Source organism: Colossoma macropomum, unplaced genomic scaffold (genome assembly GCF_904425465.1).
Source record: "Colossoma macropomum unplaced genomic scaffold, Colossoma_macropomum, whole genome shotgun sequence".
In the NCBI taxonomy this organism is placed as follows: Eukaryota; Metazoa; Chordata; class Actinopteri; order Characiformes; family Serrasalmidae; genus Colossoma; species Colossoma macropomum.
In genome coordinates, this window is record NW_023494797.1 from 109,129 (window position 1) to 133,798 (window position 24,670).

The following is a 24,670-nucleotide window of genomic DNA, read 5'->3' on the forward strand; positions in this document are numbered from 1 at the left end:
TTCTATTTACAATTGCCTAAATGTGCCAGAATGTAACTGCTGCACCTTTAAAGGTGCAGCAGTTATGCACCTTTATAGTAAACGTGGCTAGCGTCACTGATGGCTTGAGAATAGTTTGCTAGCCAAAAAATTGCAAAGTGGTCCTGCATTCAGCAGCTATTATGTTGATGTAACATATTTTATACACTTATACCCACAGTTTAACATATTACATTCCAAGATGCTGTGATGTGACTGACCATGGCATGGTGTAAAACTGCTGTTCTGAAACTGCTTGTCTAAATCAGCTGCTTTCTCCAGATGAATGATTTTGGAGATGAGAGATTTGCTCACATTTGCAATTAAAATGTACATTGTTGATAAATATTAAATCACTGGCATTTTCTACAGTGTTATGATAGAGTTTTGCTAAAGGACCTTGAGAAATAGATGATACCCCTCACTACTACTACTGAGGCCTGCAACACATTCTAAAAAAAGGTGGGGAAGGGGCAAAAGACTAGAAACATTGTGAAATGTTTCAAAATTATTTCAAATTGGTGACACAATAATGCCACTATATAAAAGGACATCTAGGAGTCCTTTATGGGTGCTCACCACTTTGCCTAAAACACTTTATTAGTTTAAGAATAATGTTCCTCAACAAGCATTTGTAAATATTTTTGTTTTTTCTCCCCTATGGGGTGAATCAAAAGATGTGTAAGGGGCAAAGCTAAAAAACAGTATTGAATTCCCATGACCTTTGATCCCTCAGATGCCAAATAATAAAGTTAATTAATTGAAACATTAACTATCTTGTCTTTGTTATGTTTACAATTGAATACAGGTCGAAAGGGATTTGCAGATCACTGTTGTAAGTTTTTTGGAATTGGATTTGTGATATAAAACTCTACAAAAGATTATAGATTAAAAACCTCCATACACTGTATGTCCTAATACTCTCTGCTGGCTTGGGTACGCTATTCTCAACTCACAGATCTGGAGAAATTATTAGACTAAATATTTTAAAGTTGCAATATTTAATATTAATTTAACATTTATCCATCGTTCCATTGAAATCATAGAGTTAGAAGCAGCATGTGTAAAATACACATGGCAGCAGGTAAATATGAAATATAAAGAGTACTCCAGAATGGTAAGTGTACATATCTACATAATAGTTTTGTACAGAATACGAATCAATATGTGGCAGAACTGGATCAGAAATGGAAGTGCCCCATCATTTCAGAAACACCACATAGACATGTACAGCGATGACTCTTTTTTGTAAAAAAAAAAAAAAAATCTTGTAAAGGTGAGAAATATCCTGACTATAGTGATCCTCCAGGGATACATACTGAAGAGTTTATAAATGCTATAATATTCAGAGAAGTGTATGATTGTAACAATGTTCCCCAAAACCTTGTAATGTTCAGCAGTACTAACTATCCTCTGATAATGCAGGAACATCCAGGACCAGCAAGAGGAAGCAGATGTTCCCATGACTTTAAAAAAATCTAAAAAAGTATAACTGAAAATTAGAAAGTTGGAGCTGGAAAGTAAGAAAAAATTTTGAAAGTAATTTTAATATGCTCATTTCGTAAAGAATTTAACTGAGGATTTGTTCCTGCCACAGGCAAACAAATCACTAATATAAAGTTGTTTTTTTATATATATTTTGCTCTTGTTAATAAAAATGTACTTGTTTTAAAATCTGTACACATTAATTAAGGAGTGAATCAATGTCCCTCCATGTGATCTTTTTAAAAAGATCTTTCCTCTGTTCAGGGTACGGTATTATTATCCACACTATGTAAAATTGCATGTCAATGGCTATGTCACATGCTCTTGTGGGGTGATTAAGAGATGCTGCAGTTGGTTACATCTATACTTTAAGTTTTTAAGTGCAGGTTGTGAATAGGGTGTGTGCAGAAAAACTAACTCAACTAGCTAACTCTTCACAGCAGGCAAACACAAGAGTAAGTATTACAGTTACATTTACACAAGCAATGGTAGCAAATATTTTGGGGGTCTGTAATACCTTTATAGGGCATAAATCTCTGATTTAAAACACTTTCATGTAGTTTAAGACTTTTTGAATTTTCTCCACGTTAGTTTTCTTTTTCATAACAGTAACTAATTGAACTGATTCTAAACCTTTTTAACACAGTTACTGTTTCTAAATTAATACTTGTTTATATTTGTTTATATTTTAATCGTATTTTTTAAGTAATTACACCTCTAATGTTAGATCTTATTAGGCCTCACAGTATATTAAAAATAAAATGGTATATATAGTACGCTCTGTATGTAGTTTTTTGAACAGTATGGAGGCGTAACGTTGTTCTAGAGTAATGTTTAACCCGGCGAGTATATGACGTCACATGGCTTGTCCAATAGAATTTTGGGCTATGTCCAAAACTGATGGCAGCTGTCTCGATGCCTTGCAGTCTGTGTTAACTCATAAGTTAGCGCACAGTCTCAGTGCTGGTGTTTTCTCCTAATTTTTCTAAACAAAGGATCTACATCTACGCTGCCTTCAAAAAACAGCCGAACTGAAGAACCTGAGCATTTTAGCAGCATTTTTTACAAACATCAGATTCGGACACGATTACCTCCCTCAGAATACTGTATGATTAGACAGTGTTTTCGGACACAGCCTTGATCAAGCTACGCTAAGCATCAACTTCAGCCTGGTGCAAAGCAGGTTTGTCCAAAGGAAACGTTGTCATGGTAACTGAGCAGGGTTTAAGATTACCTTCTTTCGTGGAACTAAAATAGATGAAAATTACCCGAAAATTACTGAAAAAGGATGGTTTATAGATTTAACTCGATTCGTAGAATACCTCTCTGAGCGGCGACCAAACAGCTTGGTACGAGGCTGAAATTAGCTACTTATTTGCAGAACCTCATGGGTGCTTGGTTTAAGTGTAAACGTGTGCATTTGGGACGGACTTCACAGTTGCGCACGCACATGAAGTGAACCTTGTCTAAGTTGGACGTGCTTCGTGTGCCAGGAACTTGACCGAGTTGAACGAGTTTACTGCACAAAACAGCCAGGTGTTCGCAGTAAGTGGAAAAAGATCAGAATTCATTTTCTATTTCTTTTTAGTGACTTTAGATAATCTCTGTTGCTCCTGCAGCAGTTTAGTTATTTATTATAATTAATTTGTTATAGTAGTTTTTATAACAGATACTTCTTGAGTTATATTTGGTAGGGGGAACACATTTGGATAAGACTTTTCACTCGTCTACATATGGTCCTATTGTTTACACTGTTTGCAGAATGGTGAAGTCTGTACCGCATAAAAATACTGAGTCGAGTAATATGTTTGTTTTATATATTTTCCAACAAAACGTGTTGCGTTCTTAATAACAGTAACCATGAAGCTATCGTGATGACTATATTTTTATTTTCACGAGCGGTGGTTAATAAACACAACAAACACAGAACTGGCATTTCAGAAATAATGTTATATCACAGTGAACAGAAATAAATCGTACAAAAGACCGATTTTGGTAGCATTTTACTGGGAAATACTTTTCGTATTGCTCTCCGCCGGTGGAAACAAGCTTTTTGGACCCTTTCGCTTCCCGTAGTTCCAGCGTTGCATGGCGTTGGTTTTTCTTTCCTGAATGCGCGTGCCCGAGGACCTGATTTCTCAAAGGGAACACGATTTTCAGGGGGAACTGAATCGGATGCAACACCGGGACGTCTGTAAGCAAACCAGGCAGGTAACCCGTTGGCTCCGTTTGCATTTTACACCAGTCTAGCTCCTGCAGTCGTAATCAGATATTCTTGTTAATAACTCTAGAAGTCACACAAACCCGTCGCTGAACTGATGATCCCTAATGACGGAATGATGTAAGTTACAGCGTAATCTAAGCAAGTATTCCGTACAAGATTCATTTTGTTAAGGCAGCATTAAGATTACGGTTACTTTTTAAATTTTTAGGAGAGCAGTTTTAGAATACTTATCAACCCAGTAAAAAACATGCAGCCTTCAAAAGAAACACCTTCAGTGCTTACTTATTAACTAATTTTAAACTCAGCGCATGGCACATAGCAAATATACTCATCAGACAAACTCTATAGGTTAATGGCTTCTTTTCAGACGTGTAAGTTCCTGCTAGAGCTCGAGTACACTGATAAATGTGATGATCAGTTATTTATCTCAGCATTACTAAGCCCTTTTGAAGGATAATCAAACTAATAATCTCTGCAGTAGTGAACGTGTTGTACTGAAACTTCATTTAAATGATATGCGGATTTTTTATGAGACGTATTAACAGAAGAAGTAGGTGACGAAACCTGCCAACCAATAACAGCCAGGAAAAATGCGAATTACGTAAGCCTTTTTTCCATGTGCCTTATAAATAATTATTTAAAAGTATTCTAAATGTATTCTGAATATGTTACTTTTTTATTGTAGTAGAATACAACCGCTACCCTATCTAGACTAAGCGGTTAATGATGATGATGATGATTATAGTTAATGATGTAATAGAATACATTGCTGAATACATTTAGGACAGTGTATTTAGTATTCAGCAATCACTACTTTTTCAAAGTATTTTGGCTCAGCAATCACTATTTGATTTGGTTCAGCAATCACTACTTTTTCAAAGTACGCAGTGCTTGGCTAAGGAAGCATGCGACTTTCACTTAACATATCCAAATTATTTTGAGCATTTGACCTTTATAGTTTTAGGTATGGAGGATGAAACCAAATGAATGAATCAATAAATAAATGAATGAGTTGCAGAAAAGTAAAAAATAATATCTAAATAAATAAGTAGAAAAAGGACATAAAAAGTGGATAAAAAATGCATAAATAAATGAATAACTATACACAAACGGAATACTGAAATAATTTAATATTATATTTATTTCTTTTATTTATTTCTGTATTTCTTCCTCCAGTCTATGCTAATGAGGTGGGCAACAATAACTTAGTTCCAACAAACTGTTGAGTTGGCTTGCAAGCGTGGCTGTAATTAGCTATAAGGACACCAAGGTCTGGACCTTGTTAGTTTCAGAAGAGTTTTATTTTCCACTTATCTGTATTCATGAGATTTAATATGGAAACAATGCCAATCTAATAATGGAGTGGGCTACTTGGACGCAGCCACAGGTATCACAGGCCTATCCAATTAAATGGGGATTAAAGGTTTATTAAGACACATTTTTTAAGATAATGAAATTTGATTTGTTTTCTGTAGGTGCTGTTCACCTTATTTTGTCAGCAACAGTTGATATCTGCCATTGCCTCAAACCATTATCAGTGTACATCATTGATAACTAGCATGAGAAAATTGAGATCTTTGGTCATTTCCAAAGGATTTTATGAGATTCAGTGTGGAAACAGTGATGAGATACACAATCAGCAGTGACTGATTCTTACCTGACCTCAAAACAGCTGTCGTTTGGCAATAGACTGCCCACTATGTTTACCTCTGTATGAGACGATACACTTCAACTTTTGCTTCTTGTGATGTTCAGGTATGCAACACATATACTATAGAGTAATGTAGGGGTGTTTCTAGACTTCTTGTGGACTGGGGCACACAGAGAATAAAGAGGGGCACTACCATACCCCTCTGCTTGCCAATAAGTTGTAGGGACATAACTGTGTATCTGGTAAAAAACATGTTACACACTAAAAAGAGTAAGTGATATAATACTAAAGTGGGCATTACCCTGCCATGGATGAGACGTGAATCACAAATGAACTTTTAATTAATTTTTTATTAATACATTAGCTTTGTTGATGCTCCTTTTTCTTTTCCTCCCTGTTGTATTCTGTCTTTCTCTTCCCTGTTCTGATCCTCTTATCTCTCCTGCTCCATGCTCTGTCTGCTCTCTGACTTGATGAGAGAAGGTCAATTTAGTGTCTTAATTGTTTACATTTCATATGCCTCTCATGCCTTTGCTTTAGTGGTCTAATATGTATTTTGGTTGGATATGTGGGGGGCTAGCCAAATCATATAGCTATGAGCCATCTTTACCTTGTCTGCTGCCTAGCTGACTTTCTTAAATATTTATTTTAAATATATATGTCCATTACTCCATGCAAAATATGAAATGTAGTGCTTATTTTGCTTTTTTATTGACTTTTTTTTACAATTATGATTTTAGTGGGCCACAGCAAGCAGGGAGTAAAACAAACAAAATAAATGTTAAACTTTCACCTGATTTAGTATATATAGGTCTTAACATGTATTGTAGCTGAAAAATACTATTCAAGTGAACTCTGCTACAGCTTAGAATTTGTGTTGCATAACATTGTCCGGACACCCAGTCAATGGCTGGTTGTTAATGATAAATAATGATGCAGTCTTTAGGGCACAGTTTCATAAAATATCTGCCTGCCTGATACAGACAGCCACAGACACTGCTAAACTCTCTTCATTCTGCAATTAATCCCTCTACCTGAAACAGAACATAAGCATTGTCTAATACACCCACTATCAAGCGTAACTGCATGGAAACTTGGCTTACGTCCTCTGCCATCACTGAAGTATTAGCAGCATTTCAAAACAAGGCAAGTGTACACACTGCTGTCTCTTTGATTAATCAATAGTGCAGAGGTATCCAGTCTTGTCTGCAAAGGGTCAGTGAGGCAATCAGTTAATTAATTTTTACTTTTCTGCTGCTAATTTATTTATTTCTGTTTTGATTTATTTATTGATCATTTTGGCACATTTTGTCCTCCCTGTGTTTTCGGAGATTCTTTACAGTAGCCTTTCTTGGGGGGAAAAAAAACATAAAATTGCTTTGCTTAAGTTGGTGTCAACAAAAGTAAATAAATAAAACAGAGTGGGATACCCTAATTAACCAGGACGCCCCAAAAAACAAAATCAAAATTCTGTGGGGTCAATTGAGAGGGTAAAGCAGGATGACATGCACACTGTAACAATGACCTTTTCATGAATTAGTATTTGAGTAACTAATGGACATTATCATGTCATAACATGGAATTAAAGTTTATTTTGAATAACTACCCAGATTTTATATTTTGAAGCTTTCATTGGGTCCTAAGGGTGAAATTTAATTTAAGAATTGGTTTCGCCTTTGGGAATCAGTAGAAAACAAATATCTTTCAGGCTGTCGGATGCCCCCCTTGAGAAAACGTGCCATATCTGGAGCTTTACATTCAAAATATATCCACGGTGCCTGCTAAAGACCTGAATTATTTGTTTAAAAAAAAAAAAATCAAAAAGGCCACTTTGTACAAGAAGGGGCAAAAGGGCAGGTGTTCATTGTTTTTTCCTGCTGAGTTTTTTAACCATTAACAGACCTGGTTGGCTCTGCTGTTCACAAGAAACCCTCAGCTGAGCCCAGACCTGATACACTCTTGTATAAAATGCTGTCCTGTCACATTATATGCTTTCTGCAGGGCTCTTTCCACATTTTTCACATTGCTCCTAGTTTTTTGTTTTTCTTTTCTTATATTTTAATAAAATTGTGCTTTTTCTCGTTTTTGTTTCCAGATCAAAAACAAGAGGCATGTTATCGGTCAGAAATTTTCATCATATCTGCAGAAGAGGAGTTAGTTCTGTGTGGAGAGGTATTAGTGGGCGTGCTGGTCAAAGGCTTGATATTGGTGGCATTTATCCTCCCATAGCCACTCCATTTACACAGGAGGGCGATGTAGATTACCAAAGCCTAGATGAAAATCTTTGGAAGTATGATGGTATACCTTTTAGAGGTAAGCATAATGATCAGATATAACTAAATTATGTTGCCATTATTGGTATTATTGGATTGAGAAAATGTGAACCAGTTTTACATTAATTAATTAATTGTGAGCTCTTAATATTGCTGCTGGTGAACAAAGTATCTCCAAAATGAGAACTTTACAGGAGAAGCAAAAAACATTTACTTTTACTTTACTTTTAATGTAAGTCAAAGGAACCAGACTTTTTTTCTACGTAATTTTGGGTTGTGTCTTTTGGTTCATTAATCATGTAATTTTCACACGGTGTAAAGGGCAACAAGCGTTGTCAAATTATACCAAAAACTGACAGACAAAAATGGAGATACTAGGTTTTGTTCCAACAGCAGCGATATGTTACTTGAGTTGCTAAAATTCTTTGTAATTTTTACCTTCTTATACGTACCTTCAGTTCATTATTTCCTAACATTGCATTTATAATATACAGTCATACAGAGGGGTTTTGACACCATCAGTCAAATTTGTACTTTGTACCTCGGTCAAGGATGTGTACTTATTTTACTTCAAAAATCAACAGCATGTACTTTGACTGGGGTGCCCAAACTTTTGCATATATACTTTTTTTATATGTTCTTATTGTCATTTGAAGCACAACACATCTGTTGTTTACTTTTTGACAAATTAAATAATAACACTATATTTAATGGCAGAAGGAACAGATTGTGAAAATATTGTGTGCATCACAATTGTATTTTTTTTTTTGATTGGCAGGTCTTGTGGTTCAAGGCTCTAATGGCGAGTACCCGTATCTGACAGCAGAGGAGCGAGTAGAGGTTGTGAGGAGAGTTAGACTGACTCTACCAAAAGCTAAGCTGGTAATGGCTGGATCTGGCTGCGAGTGTGAGTTATTCATTCATTCATTCATTCATATATAGGAGAAACAGCCCCAATAAACCCACATACTATATAAACCCACTTCTTATATAATGTGAAATATTTAAAAATTGGAGAACTTCGCTAGCACGCCATGCTATACCAGTGAAAGTATAGCATGGGCAAGTCTCATAATGCTCAAATCATTTGCCTGTGTAACATTAAATAGTAAGAGCATCTGTCAAATGTAAATTTACATTTTACTTCCCATGTCGAAAAAAGCTAGCAGTCAAAGGTCGCATGTTCTGGGAAAACAAACGAAAATGCAAAGCCTTTGTTTACATTGCAGTGGATCCTATACAGAAAGCAGGAATTGAAGAAATAGGGGTAGTGAAAAAAAATAGATTGTAAAAACATTTCGAATGCTTTGATAAAAACATATCACAGCAAAAAAAGACTTATGAGTAAAAAAGAAAAATCTAATTTTAATATACAATAAACAAATGACAAATGAAATAGATAAAATAATAGCAGTAACTAGAAAGTAAATGTTAATAATGAAATAAATAAAAGGAATGGTAAATGTAAAACAATAGCTAAAACATACCAAAATCAAATAAATAGCTAACTAGAATCAAATAAAATAGTTGCAGGGTGAGTGGAGGTGGTTAGAGAATAAAAGTTTATAATGTTACTGTGACACCAGCAAGCAAAGCTTTAGAGTTTCCTGTAATGAATCCCAGCTCTCCGGTGCACTGTAACTAAAAGCTTATTTTCCAAGTTCAGTAAAAACTCTTGGCATCTGAAGGGTAATCCAATCACTGGAACGAGTGTGTTAAATTTCATTATTGAGCATGTTTGTGATGTACGATGGCATATGGCCAGCAAGCACTTTATAGATAAAAAGGAGCCAGTATGTCGCCCAACGCACAGCCAAAGTTGACCAGCCAACCTTTTCATACGGTATACAGTGATGGATATTGTAGGGGTCACCTGTAATGTAATTTAAAGCAGAGTGGTTTACAGGGTCTTTAGATTTAAGAGTAGTTGCAGATGCATATAACAGATGACACCATTCATGCAACCTTTTTTCTTGTGTGCATTGTGTGCAACCTTTTTTCTTGTGTACATTTTGTTTTGATATGGGAAGTTTTTGCCTTAGTTTACACATGAGCTTGTTAGTGTGGTATTTGAAAGTGCATTTGTCGTCTAGCCGTATGCCAAGGTACTTGTATTCACTCTTTCAATGTTAGATCTCTTCAGAGTTGTGATTTAAAGTGTTAAAATCCATGTTAGAGATTTTAGTTTTCTACACATTTAAGTCTAGTTTATGACTGTAAAAGGCCGATTGTAGGGCATTAAAAGTATACTGCACTTTTTTTTCACTGTGACACCAATATAGTCAGCCAAGCAGTACCGAATGGTGTCATTGGCATATAAGTGTAATAGCAACCAGCAAAGGCGTTCTTAATGCCATTAATGTAGATCTTAAATAGTCCTAGCCTGAGGATCGAACATTGCTGCACAATGTTTCTTTCTGTTAATGGCAGTGAAAAGATTGTCTAAGATGAGTGTAGTAGCAGAGTTAGGCTAGGCTTTTTTTTTCCACTTCCGCCAGCACGGTGTGTAGCTGCAGCAGCCACTACGGGAACAGCCATGCGGTGTTTTTTGCTCTTTTTTGTTCACTATCTGTCACTGTAACCCGACAAAAACTCAAAAATCATGACTACAATCAGCACCAACGTTTACCATCACCAGAGCCTGCTACAGCTGAGAAATCAGCCACAATCTCTGCTTTTAGACAAACTGCGAGAAAAGGTGCGCGCTAGGCTTGCTACAATCCACGGCGCTGTGTGAGCCTGCTGGCCGAAAAGCCCAGCAGCGCCTCTACTTCCTGCGGAGACTGAAGAAAGCTTATCTTCCCCCTCCCATCCTCACCATGTTCTACAGGGGGACTCTGGAGAGCATCTTGAGCAGCTGCATCGTCTCCTGGTTTGGGAATTGCAATGCCTCTGACCGCAAGACCCTACAGCAATAGTGAGGACGGCTGAGAAGATCATCGGGGTTTCTCTCCCCTCCATCATGGACATTTACGTCCCCGTCTATTCCTCGCACAGAGTTATTCAACTGCTCCCGTGTGGCAGAAGGTACCAGAGCATCACTCCCAGACTCTGCAACAGCTTTATTCCGCAAGCGATCAGATTTTTAAACTCACAAGGACTGAACTGAAAACCCCCTCACACACATACTTTACACTTTTACTCACACACACACACACACACACAGACCTCTCTCACTGGATCTGGAACGTTGCTGCTAGTACTGTGTTCTTCTCAAGTACTGTATATTTCTACCAACTGCTGTGCTAATGTATGTTATAATCTGACTGCATATACCTACATGTCATGGCTTGTTAAATATCTCTGCACCTTATTTTCGACTTGACTTGGCTTTTTCTCTAAAACTACATTTGTAGTCAGACAAAATAGAATTTACATGGTGAAGGTGAAATTCTTAAGCCATTCAGTAAGTATTCAGTAAGATTTTGGTTAAACATGACAATTTTCAGATGGGTCTGAATTTATTAAGATCTGAGACATCTCCTCCTTTGTGGCCTGGAATTACATGTGCTTTTTTCCAGATACTGGGAATTCTGCTGCATGAAATGGACTAAAAATGTATGTAGTATGTTCTGAAATGATCAGGGTTGCAAGCTTCAGGAAAAAAAGGGATCCAAACTATGTTCTCCTGTGCATTTTTTAGTGTTGATGGTGTTGAGGACTTTAGCTGCTATGTGAGAAGAGAAAAAGTGAATTGTAAATAGACCGGGGACAGGGACTGTATTTATTAAAATAATAAGTTCAATTTATATAGCGCCCTTCTCAGACCCAAGGATGCTTTACAAAAAGATCAGAAAATAACAAAATACATATTCAACAATAAATAAAACAACACAGAACACACACTCACACACACACACACACCTACGCACACACACACAACTCTACATTTCCAACAGCTAGCGAGGGTGGATTACAATGACCACAGTATAGAGTCACTTAGCTAGCCCGAAAAGAGTCCTTAGCCGCAGGGGAATGTCTCACTCCACAACTACGGTGCGTCACACAGGCAGCCAGCCTAGGACGCCTCGAAGGCCAAAAATGTCTTTAGTCACGAAGGGGGAGCATTTTACTGTAGCCAGACACCACCAGTCCGGGCAGTCCCACAGCAGCAGTGCAGCATCATCCAAGCAGCTATATGCAGTATCTGCAGTGTAGCGTCAATCAAGTCCCCGGTCTGGGCAGCCTCGTAGCCACAGTACAGCGTCACTCGAGCGGCCGGTCCAGGCTGCATCATAGCTGTGATGTAGTGTTGCTCTAACAGACAGCTCCAGAAGCCTCTGAGCCATGGGTGGAAAATCACTCTCAGCTGCTATCTCAGTGGAATGATGGCATACTCCTCAGACAGCAGGGAAACATCAAAGCATACACACAAACAAAACAAAACAAACGAAAAACAGATGTAAAGTGGCAGCCATATTGCGTACTTGCAACAGAACAAACTCGCACATGCACGCATACAAGAATTATTATTATTTGTGATATTAATATCATTATTAAGCTCCTATGCAAGGAGAGAAAAAGTGAATTGTAAATAGACAGGGGGCAGGGGCTGTATCTATTACATTGAAGTTCTTATGTGTTAATATTATTAAATAAATGTCCAGCAGCTGCAAAGTGAGTATTAAATGCTTGGCAGAGTTCCTTCTGATCAGATATAGAAGGAGTGTATAGAAAGAGCTGAATTTGTAAATAACAAAGTAATTTTCTGATGTAGAAAGTGCATTCATTTCTTAGCTGTCCTAATCTAAGCCATTGATCTCTGTCCCTATTTTTGCGAGGGCCCATTCCTTATTTCTTTCACTAAGCAAGGATGATATTCAAGTGTTGAACCAAGGGTTCGATCTATCTCGAATTCTAATATTTTTACGAGGGGCATGCTTCTTTACCACCACCAAGAAAGTTTTGCTAAAATAGTCTAACACTTGGTTGATATCTGGGATGTCACTGAGCACCAGATCATGTAAGAAGGCCCGGTCATTAAAATGATCGGTTGGATACCATTAAATCTAATAGGGTTGACTTGGCTGGGTCATGTAAGTTTGTTTGTGTTGGATCTGTAATTGAGAGAGAGAGAGAGAGAGAGAGAGAGAGAGAGATTCCCACACAATTCCCATACACTTTGGATGTATTATTTGACCAGTTCAGATTAAAATCACCTAGGATCAGCATTTCTGGGTCAATGTACAGAGATAAAAATTTAGCTTTTTTATCGACAGCATGAGAGGGATTGCATGGAGGCCTGTAGATCCTAGCTACCACAAAACGTTCTGTGGCTAAAACTTCAAAACATTTGTCTTTGGATAGTGACAAATTTGGATAGTGTTTTTACTTGGATAGTAGATCTGATGGAAATCTGCCACCCCTTGCCACCACTTGCTTTCCTGTCAACTCTGTATAGGCTACTTCGAAATTAGTCACAGATTGTTTAACCAGGATTTAATCAGTTTCACAGTATCTTGGTCAGATTCTAAAGTCAAAATTTTCAGATGATCCAGTATATCATACTGAAGAAGAATCTTTAAATGAATTAATCATGCCTATGCCTTTTCTGTGTTTAGGATCTATTAATAATTTTGTAGCAATCATAGGTTTTGAGGCCTGCTAGACAGTTTGGAGGCAAAGGGGTGACAGAGATGACTTGATGCTGATAAGATTAGCTGGGTTAGCTTTATACCCATGGCTGAGTGGCTGATTCTAGATCGGTTTCTAGTGATTACAGGGATAGTGAAGTACTCATTACTAGTTTCAGATAGTCATTTGTAAAATATGTTGTGACTTAAAATCTGCCAGCCAAACATCTTTGATATTGTTACAGTCTATGTGGATAATCACATTATGAATGCTTCAATGCCTAGTGTGGTGGCTGGGAAGCTGCTGTGCGATATCACTTACCTTGGCACCTGAGAGGTAAGAGGTGATTGTCGAGTCTCTGTTGAGGTTTCTGATGATAGTCTCCAGTAATCAGTGTGGTTGGGGTAGATTGCAGCATGGGCCAGTGTGAGTACCATGCATTGATGTCAAGTGGCAGGTCTGTGAATGCAGTGCATTTGTGTCCAACGGCAGGGACCAGTGTGAAGGTTGTGCATTGGTCTGCAGTGGAGGGGACCGCCGTGAATGCTGCATGTTGGTGTCCAGCAGTGTGGTCTGGCATGAAGGGCTACTGCATGAAATCTAGCAGGTTCTCAACCTCCTTAATTTGATGCACTAGCGTGATTCTGCCTTCCAATTCCGCTATCTTCTGGGTTAACGGCCTGTTGCAACTGTGTGAACAGGTGAGCGAAGGCATATTGGAAGGTCACCAGCATTAAAAACAAAACAAAAGATCAACCTTGCTTATGTGGGGCTAATCTAACCTAGTGTATGCATTCTTGGAGGCTTTCTGTTGCTCACTCTGACGTGCTCTCTGTTGCTCACTTAAAACATTGTTAACATTTCAAAATGCACCATTCATGCCCCAGTCTCTATGTAGTCAATATATGGAAACTAAGGTGCACAAACAGCCTGTTTAGAATTTAACAAAGCCAACACATTTACTTATATTTGCTTATTTAGCCTACAGCTGTTTAGCTCCACCCAGTTACAATGAAGTTACAAGGAGTGTTTTAGCCTGGACTGCTTTTTGAATGAGGCACAATACAGGGCAGCCAAACAGAGCAGAGGTCATTTACATGTGCCTATCTTACTGGCACAATAATAAAACAGCCTGTTTAATTCTGTGGAATAACGATAACAGTGGCATGCTCAGACTTTGGCTGAAGGGCATTTTTGTGGGGGGAACTTTTGGAAGAGTTAATATCAGTTTTTGTTAGTATTTGAAAATGCAATTATAGACAAAGACATTCTAATATGGTGGTATTCTGTATGCAGATCTGATTTTATTATACAGACGTAATGTATATTCCAGTCTTTGTTTTTCGTTGCAAAAAAACAAAAACAGACCTAATCCTAATAAATGGCCTATTAAATCATTACAGGGACCCAGCAATATTTATTCTAATAATAATCATATTTTGATCTTCAGTAAAATGTTTTTTATTATTATTATTAGGGGTCTGAGCACCTTTAGGTGTATGGAATCCTATTGCTTTTGCTAGGTTTTTTGGGGGGTCCAAGCACCATAGGTGCATGGAACCCTATTGCTTTTGCTGGGATTCTTCTTCTTCTTCTTCTTCTTCTTCTTAATATTATTATTATTATTTTTCTTGATTTCCTGTCATTATTAGCAAAATATGTGACAATTACATTTTTCTACTAGTCTGCGGTTTTTCAAGGTATCCACACAATGTTGGTCTCAATGTTCAGGGGAGTTTGGAGGTCAAGAATTACCATAAAATCTTAATTTTTCTAAACAATATGGCTGCCACATGCCAATTAAGCCCCCCTGGGTTTGGCTTAATTCACATAAATGGCTACAGATACACCAAATCCTGTACCCTATATGATTTTGTGGAAGCCCACCGAGTTTGATACCAGTTACTCAATACCAGTTACTCTATAACAACCAAAAATCTGTTTCTCAGCTACTGCTTGGCCAATTGAGCTGAAACTTTGCATGCTGCATCCTAAGTGTACTTTGAACTTGATATATTAAGGACAACTCAATCATTGGACAAATATGGCCACCATTGGCCAGTAAGATTTCAACAAGCATTTGGAGGGCTTAGCATTGGCCAATCATCACAAAAATTATAACGTGTGTTCACATAGGCAATCTCTTATAGCCTCTAAAGTTTGACCTCAGTTGGCCATGAAGTGGAGCTATAGAGCATAAATAAGAATAAGTCCTATAAATTTTATCTTGGATCAAAATAATCAATTCATATCATTGTTTACACTGAGAATGACATTTTATCAAACACATTATTTAAAATTCTTTAAGGTTTTTCTGTAATTGATTAATGTTTGAAAATGAGCTTTTTAAACTAGTCTGTGAATTTTAGTCAAATTGTTTCAATCTTGGTCTTAAAACAGTCTGTGGAGTCTGTAGGTAAATAATAAAAATCTTGACTTTATTGCAAACAATGGCCATGAGACATCAATGAATCAGTTTGGCCTGGCTTTTTCTGACCTAAGGGGCTACAGATTCTTTAGTTTTTATGTGATTGTGATAAAACTCAAGAAAAATGTACACTACCATTTTCTGAGGAAGCATGCAAAGTTTCATTTAAATTGATTGCCATAAGCCCCTACAATACTTAATCTGGTGCATATTTATTGAAATGTCATTATATCCTTGTATGATTGACAAAGAAAAGATAATGGATTCAAATTACACATCTCATTAACATCTGAAATATTGCAATTATATGTATGTTCCAAAATTGCACAGGAAATGTGGAAATTTGATTTAAAGTTACGTTGGCCACAGAATCACACACACACACATTTTTTAAGATGCTTATCCTTCTAGGTCATGGGGGAGCTGGAGCCTATCCCAGCAGTCATTGGGTGGAAGGCAGAATACACCCTGGACAGGTCACCAGTCCATCGTAGGGCAGACAGACAGAAACATGCATTCACACACGCCACAGAATCAGAAATGGTAACATCTTTTATGGCCAGCAGAGAGATCATCAGCATTAAATGCAAATTATGACTTTAAACACACTTATGGTTGTAGGCTTTGCAATATCTCGTGGCAAAGAAAGTTTCTGAATTTTATGTATTCCACTGAGCCTTGTAATTTCGCAAATACAAATCTTAAAAAAAAAAAAAAACTCTTTTGTTTTTCTGTAAATCATTAGAGTTTGAAAACTGGTATTTTCCTACTTCTTCCTGAAATGTGTTTACATTGTCTCAAACTTGGTCTCAAAACAGCTATGTTTAACTACAAACCGTTAACTGCAAATGTCAGTGTTGAATAAAGGAATGAATGAATGAATAAATGGAATATACAATCAGTGGAAAGCTTTACTGGATTTTTCCTTTGGCAAAGAGCATTTCTGAGTGTTACGCATTCCACCGAGTCGGCCAATTGTGCAAATACAAGGCTTAAAAAAAACGTACAGTATTTGCACAGTAAAAAGTTTTTTTTCATCAAATTAATTTTTTCTTTAAAAATCTGTAGAGTTGAAGACAAATAATTATTTAAAACCTCTTGACTTTTAAATACAGTGTGACTGAATAAATTGGTGTGACCTGGCTTATTATGCCTTAAAAGGCTAAAAATACATCAATAATTGTCTGATTATAAGCAAACATACGAAATGACAAATTGAGGGTGTATTATATTTTAATTTTCAATTATAGTTCTCAATAATCACAATAATTGCAAGGTGGGAACTAGTTCCCAAAATGGTGCTTGGTTTATTATTGCCCCGTACCGATAAATTGTCTCAAACAAACAGCTCTGCAGTGGGCCTTGTAGCTCACCATGAACCATGATCTGCCTTTGAAGATTAAAGTCGTCATAGATGTTGGACGATGTAATAACGATTGTTGTGGGTCTTTCTTAAAAATCCAATGATTTGCTGCCTTCTATGACCAGAAACAAATAAATAATAAACAAATTTGTTTATTCTTCTACTTTGTCCTAAAATGGTGCGTGGTTCCAATAACTTGTTTTAAAGATTGCAGCTGTGCCACAGGCCTCTTGTGGCTCACAATGAGAACATCCATCTTTGACATCTAAGGTCGTGGGTTTGAATCCCTGCCATGGACGTTGAATGGAACTGAATAAAATTTAGTGGACATGTCACCTAGCAGCCTTAATCATAAGAAAAAAACATCTTTCTTAAAAATCCAGCCATCTGCTGCCTTCTACGGCCAGAGGCCACCACAAACACCTTTGTTGTCCTCATAGTGCTTGGACCCCAATGATTTGTGTGACTATGGTAAAATCCGTATTAGATCACATGTGGCTTGAAGTTTACAGTGAAGAGACAGTCAATCTAAAGCCTTTAAGAGAAAGAGACAAATGCTAACTTAATCATCTGACAGCTCATCTAACATTTCTAGCCTAGCATAAATTTAAGATTTAGGATTCCTTTGTTGTCACTGTACAGATTTCCATTGAGATGTTGTTTGGAGCAAAAGTGATGTTTTCATCAACTTGCAAAGTATCAAATAAAAAAATAATAAAAAGAGGTAGAAATCTAAATCTTTTCTCTAAAAAGAGAAAAAGGTAGTAATTTAACATATTTATGGGATTATATAGAACAATACTTGTAAGTCATATGCAATAATAATGATTATAATAATGATTACAGTGATATTTTTAATAACAATCACCATATTAAAAATGCAATACTGCACAGTCCTGCTAATTACCCTTGAGATGACAAACTGCCCATTTCTCAGTCTTGTAGTGCATGCATTCAGAGATCTTTAACATTGAAAGGTAAAACATTAAGATTGCTGATGAGGTTGGCCTCATATTTGCCAGCTTCTTATTCCAAATTTCCATTTGACCTTAAAATGGTGCAGTAGTTACTTTCTGAAGTAACTAGTTACTTTTTTGCATACTTGTGCCTGCACGTTTGCACTTTGTCCTGTCTGTTTTGTTCCATGTCGCACCGTGTTTCTTGGAGGAATGTAATTTCACTACACTGTGTACTTGTACATAGAGCTGGGCGATATGGCCAAAAACGTTATCACGATAAACAAAATTCATATCATTCGATATCGATACATATCGCGATAAATGTCAAATCATTATTTCTTTCACGTTTGAAGGCTGATTTTGCTCCTGGGTGGTTAACTGCGGTTTTAAACTATCACTTATGGTCGGATCATGACAAACACTCGGCAAACAGTGGAACGTTTCACTAATCTGTCATGGAAGAGTGGGAGAAAGTTTCTGAGCTGTTTTTATCAGCTTGAAATGCACAGCTGCAATTTTTGTAATAGTCATGATTTAAGAAAGAAAACAGATTATTTTTAGCTGTCTGGTGATGAGCACTTGGCTACCCCGTTACAAATGCTAAACAAGTGGCCCACAACAGTGCTAAACTCTTTAGTTTCTCAACATCGTCAACTCGGTTCGGTAGGTCACTGCTGTCACTCCTACACATCCATGTCAGAGCATATCACAGTATTCAGACACCAGCTAGCGACGACTGGATTTCTCTATGCTACTGTAGTAGTTTAAGGGGTGAACCGCAGTATATCTGACGTTTGCTGTGTAAAAGCATTATCTGCAACATGAATCTCTCGCACCAGACAAACGGAGTCCTCCTTTTAGGTATGTTTAAACTGAAAGCGGTGATTTTGTGTCTTATTTGATCTACTGTATCATCAATTCACCGTGTTGTGCCGGAGCGCTGCTTCAAGTTAGCCAGCAGCTAAAAACAGCTAGCCTGGAAAGATAGCGCTCTCCCGCTCTCCAATGTCTCACAGCTTCCTCAGTTTACTTTCGAACATGAACCCACTTCTTTCTTTCACTTTCGTTGCTCGAGAATGCACTAATACTAAGATATGACGGTTTGGCACTGTAACACGGCGCTGCAGATGTGATTTAACACCGCTAAAGTTGTTAGGATGTTAGTAAAGAGGTGAGTTCACTGTAGGACAGTACAGTTACACCACTGACCTCGTCACTCACACTCGGTCACAGGAGAACAGATCGCCGATAACATCCACTCAGACAGGGAATGTATAACTCCGCGTTTCAGCCGTTGCTAAAGTATATTTGGCGACCCTTTTTTTACTCGTGGCCCCCTCCCTCTCTAATGAAGTCGAAAAATTCGGAAGTGCGCCCTCTCCTGGCGACAGCAGAGTAGTGTCGCTTTCCTTGCAGTAGAAAACGCCACCAGGGCTTTCGCTAAAACGTGGAAGTGTGAGAATGGTGTATTATATCGAACATTTATCGAACCTGTCTTATCGCTCTATCGAGGAAAAGTTATATCGCGATACTTATCGTTATCGTTTTCAGCCCTACTTGTACATAGATGGAATGACAATAAAAGCCTTTTGACTTGACTTGGCACCTATAAGGTGCTTGTGAAGAGTTAGGTAGCTGAGTCCAAATGGAGATAAATCCACTGAATTATGTTGAAAGTTTAATTCCATTAAATCTATACGATTAGATTTATAAAATGAGCTTGAGTCTGATGTTTATCTGAATTTTCACTGTGATGCTTCCTATGTGCTGTTTCCTACAGCGGTGTCCAAATAGTTTAATAAAATTTTCTTTCTAATCTGATTTATTTGATTTTGCTCTGATCTTTGACCTGGTTTTCATGTAGTCAGCTCTGCAAACATATTTAGTAAGTTCATGCGCTAGCCCAGTGTTTCTTTTTTCTTTTTGTAATTCACTTAATAAACGTCAACGTATTTACACTTACCTTTGGAGTCATAGTGCTTCATTTTGATAGACCCAGGATTCCCGGCCAACCACTCGACCAGGTATGAATCCAAGAATATCCAACATCATGCTACAGATTGGCCAAAATTAAGGAAAACATTTCATTCAACTGTTCTGAATTAGAATGGACCATCTAACTCTGCCTCAGTGGTGGATGACCGTTAATTCATGACATTGCAGCCCACTGTGGCTAGGTGTCTATGACAACAAAAACATGCTGTGCTCTTTTCTGGCATGCTGTGAAAACATGTACATAGGACAATGACATACTCCAAAAGCCAACCTGTGCATAAATGCTGTGTGATGACAACAGAAAAGCTATGGCCAAACTTGAAGTATAACACTAATTAAAAATGGCAAGCTAATGTAGATATTTCATTATGATACATACTTTAATAACCATACATAAATAAATATAACGTACCATACAGTCGTGCACTGTGAAATTTTGGTTAAGCTGTTGCGTGACACAAATTGAAAGCGGCAAACCAAAGGCCTTTTATTATGCACACAACCATAGGTTTCCTCACAGATTAAGACCATAATTATTAGTGGAAAATGGGCATGTAAAAATTAATTCATTATACTATACCATTTAAAAGACAAATTTATTTTTTACCTGTAATCAAAGTGTAGTAGGTTTTATGTGCCTCGAAAATGAGTTTTTATTATATTACCATGTACCAGGGGACAGGAAAAAAAATAATAACCACTAATGTCATATTTCTCCTCCCACTACACCCATATATCACCAAGTGAAACTCAGAGACCAACCTTCATACCGTTTTTCACTTGAAAATACGTCATGGTATGACATTACATTCAAGTTCTGTATTCACTAAATTGTCATGAACTATTAGTTCTAGGTTTTTTGTTTTACTTATAATTTATTTAGATGGTGAGCCTTATGTGCTAGTTCTTGTTCAGTAGAAGGGTAATTATTGAAATTACAAATCAAATTTGTTTTATTTTGTTTCTAATTTAGGTAATAAACAGGATTTCAAATTTTATTAATCATTTTGTATGTACAATTGTTTTGTATCGAGTTACAGAAAAGTTTTATTTGATACAGCAGGTCCCAATAAGTCTACTACTGTTTATAGCATTTGCAGCAATAGATTTTAAAGCCTAATGTTTATAACAAACAGAGAAACAGAGTATGGGTAGGATGAAAGGGAAATACAGAGTCTCTACTCCTGAGATTGTTAACCCCTAGTCAGATTACATATTTTGTTGATTTTCTAAGTGAAACTAAGTTTACACATCCTCTCAAACAGATCTGACAAAATTACTTCTATAGGTGTGTTTGACCCTGGTTTCAGTGACCACTGCCATATCGGATGCATATAGAAACACTGGCATATAAAAGTTGGGCTCGTGCATGGTTTTGAGTGAATTGGAAGAAATTTTACACATTTCAGTGACCAAGCTTTTTTTTTTTTTAAATGACCTGGTGCTCAGTGACATCGATTATACTTCTGAAATCCAAGATATCATTTTAGCAGAACATTCCTGGCAGTGGTAAACAAGCATGCCCACTTATAAGAATGTTAGAATCTGAAATAAAAGTTCAAATCCCTGGTTTAACTCTGAAATATCCTCCTTACTCAAAGCCCAAAATAAAGCATGGACCCTCCCAAAAAAGAAATGGTAACAGAGATTAATGGCTTTCAGGCAGCTAAGGAATAAATGTGCTTCATACATCAGGAAAGCTAAAGCAGAATTTTACCTTCAGTTATTTACAGATTTAGCTTCAAATTCTGGAAGACAGTTAATTCACTCAAAAACAAATTGGTGCCTATTCCAACCCATATCTTAACTGATGGTCATCAGATTTCTGATCAGAGAGAGCTCTGCTGAGCATTTAATACTCACTTTGCAGCTGCTGGACATTTATTTGATAAAACTAATATGGAGACACCTCTCAGTGAAATAGATACACCCCATGCTGTAAGACATTAACCTTTACTCTCCTTGCATAGTAGCTAAAGCTCACAACACCATTTTCACACAAAAAAGTATAGGAGAGGATAGTTTAAAGCCCTTTTTTCTGAAGCTTGCGATCACAATTATTTTAGAACATATTGCATATATATCTATATGTATCTATATATATATATATATATATTTTCTATTTTATCTGTTTCATGCTGCAGAATTCCCAGTGTCTGGAAAAGAGAACATGTAATTCCAGTCCACAAAGGAGGTGATGCTTCAGATCTTAATAACCATAGACCCATCTTGACATTTGGGCAAAACCTTAAAATCCTTAGTGAATGATCAACTTAAGAGATTTATCCACGGAAATGCGGTTTTATCAGAGTACCAGTCGGGTTTTAGAGAAAAGCATAGCACAACCTCTGCTGCTAACTCATCTCAGATGATCTTTTCAGTGCCATCGGTAGAAAGAAACATTTTGCAGTCATTTTCATTGCTCTAAAGCCTTTGATTAAGTTGATCATTCCCTACTCTTAAAAATTCTGCAAAATATTGGTTGTGACCACAGAGCTACCAACTGGATTAGAAATGATGTCTCTGATAGAGAGCAATGTAAGGCCCTGTGACAAAGTAATTTAGAGCTGATACCGGTAACTAAGGGCAGTAGGGTGACAATCTCTACTACTACACTTATCTTAGACAATCTTTTCACTGCCATGGATAGATAGAAACATTGTTTGATCCTTGGACTATTTATTTTATATTATTATTCAATAACTCTAGTATTATTTAATAACTGTATTAATTACTTTGCAATCAACAGTGGAGATTGCAATCTTTATTCATATGCTAATGACACCATTCTGTACTGCTCAGCTAACTACATTGGTGCTGCAGTGGAAGTATTCTTTTAATGCCCGACATTTGGCTTTGTACAATTGTACAATGTAAAATTACAGTATCCTTCTCAAATTATTGGCACACTGGGTAAACATGAGCAAAAACAAGCTTTAAAAAACATTCTTTATTGCTTATCCGCTTGATCTTTTATTTAAAATCTCAAAAAAAAGTGGTGACAGGTCTGGACTGCAGGCAGGCCACTTTAGCACCTGGACTCTTTTAATATGGAGCCGTGCTCTTGTAATACATGCAGAATGTGGTTTGGCATCGTCTTGCTGAAATAATTAAGGCCTTCCCTGAAAAAGACGTCGTCTGGATGGCAGCATATGTTGCCAAAACATGTATATATCATTCAGCATTAATGGTGCCTTCACAGATCTGCACCCATGACATGTGCACTAATGCACCCCTATACCATCATGAATACTGGCTTTTGAACTGTTCACTGATAACAAGCCGAGTGGTCTTTAGCCCAGATGACACACTGTCCATGATTTCCAAAAAGAAATTCAAATGTTGATTCGTCAGACCACAGGACACTTTTCCACTTCCCCTCAATCTATTTCAAATGAGCTTGGGCCCAGATAAGGCGGCAGGGTTTCTGGATCCTGTTTATATAGAGTTTCTTCTTTGTGTTTTAGAGCTTCAACTTGCATTTGTGGATGCAGCGATGAACTAAGCATTGGTGACTTTTATGTACTATACGCCTCAGCACGCAGCGAACCCGCTCTGTTACTTTACATGGTCTGCCACTTAATGGCTGAGTTGCTGTGATTCCCAAATTCTTCCTTTTTTCAATAATACCACTCACAGTTGATCACGGAATATCTAGGAGGGATGAAATTTTGCAAACTGACTTGTTGCAATGGTGGCATCCTGTTACAGTACCATGCTCAAATTCACTGAGTACTTTAGAATGACCCATTCTTTCACAAATGTTTTTGAAGGCAGACTGCATGGCTAGGTGCTTGATTTGATACGCTTGTGGCAATGAGATTTTTGTCCATATAGTGTATGTACATATCTCTTTTAGCTTTTTCACATTGGGTATATATATATATATATATATATATATATATATATATATATATATGCTCTTAGTCTTTATTCATTCTTGTTTTGTTTTATTTTTTGTTTGTCGATTGACATCATGAATGACTGTAATATTTTCTAAACTCCAGCAGAGTCTGACGCTTGGAGACATGAGAGTATGGGGTGCTGTTATAAGACAAATAACTTGAGAAATTCAGGTGTGAAGCAGTATTCAGCCAGAGAACACGTACACACCACAGGTTTACACAGGTTTATCTAGATATTGTTTAGTTGTTTTTTATTACTTGTTAGAAAAGGTTGGTCTTACTAATTGTATTATACATTTATGTGTTTGTGTGTGTGTGTGTGTGTGTGTGTGTGTGTGTGTGTGTAATATATAATTAAGTATTTTTAACAACTGAGGTAAAAAAAAGAAAACTGTATTTAATCTAACAGGTAAATGCCATTCATTTTCTGCTTGGTATTTTTTATTCTTGTACCACACATACATTAACATTTAAATTTTTAAATTACAAAGCAACAGGATGTGGCAAAAATACACACAAAAAAGAAAAAAAAATGTAAATCTCAAAACACAATGATTCAGAAAATGGTCTCCAGCCGTCATTAAAAATATCTTGTTTACTTTGCCTAATAAACAATTCTCTGTTCTAAATACATAGTCATTTACAGAATTCATCCACTTAATGTCAGTTTTTCTTTAATTCTGACCAGTTACCTTTTTCACCATTGCAAAACAAAAAAGCAAATATTTAGAAGGAATATTTAACAATGATAAATCACCTAAGACACACCATAAAGGAGATAATGAAATAGTGGAA

The 24,670-nt window shown here is 36.9% G+C and overlaps 1 protein-coding gene across 7 annotated transcripts in view; it reads left to right on the forward strand.

Moving 5' to 3' along the window:
- Nucleotides 1-2,785: 2,785 nt before the first annotated feature.
- hoga1 (4-hydroxy-2-oxoglutarate aldolase 1) overlaps nucleotides 2,786-24,670 on the forward strand; it is a 40,372-nt gene continuing 18,487 nt past the window's right edge. For 2 of the 7 annotated variants that reach the window (XR_005008005.1, XM_036583915.1), the window contains exons 1-4: nucleotides 2,790-3,048; nucleotides 3,580-3,710; nucleotides 7,474-7,691; nucleotides 8,430-8,558. Coding sequence is in view for 6 of the 7 variants with exons in the window: in XM_036583915.1 (XP_036439808.1) it covers nucleotides 3,616-3,710; nucleotides 7,474-7,691; nucleotides 8,430-8,558 (442 nt within the window). In the remaining variant the exon portion in view is untranslated. The other 5 variants (XM_036583917.1, XM_036583911.1, XM_036583913.1 and 2 more) reach the window with 5 other exon arrangements.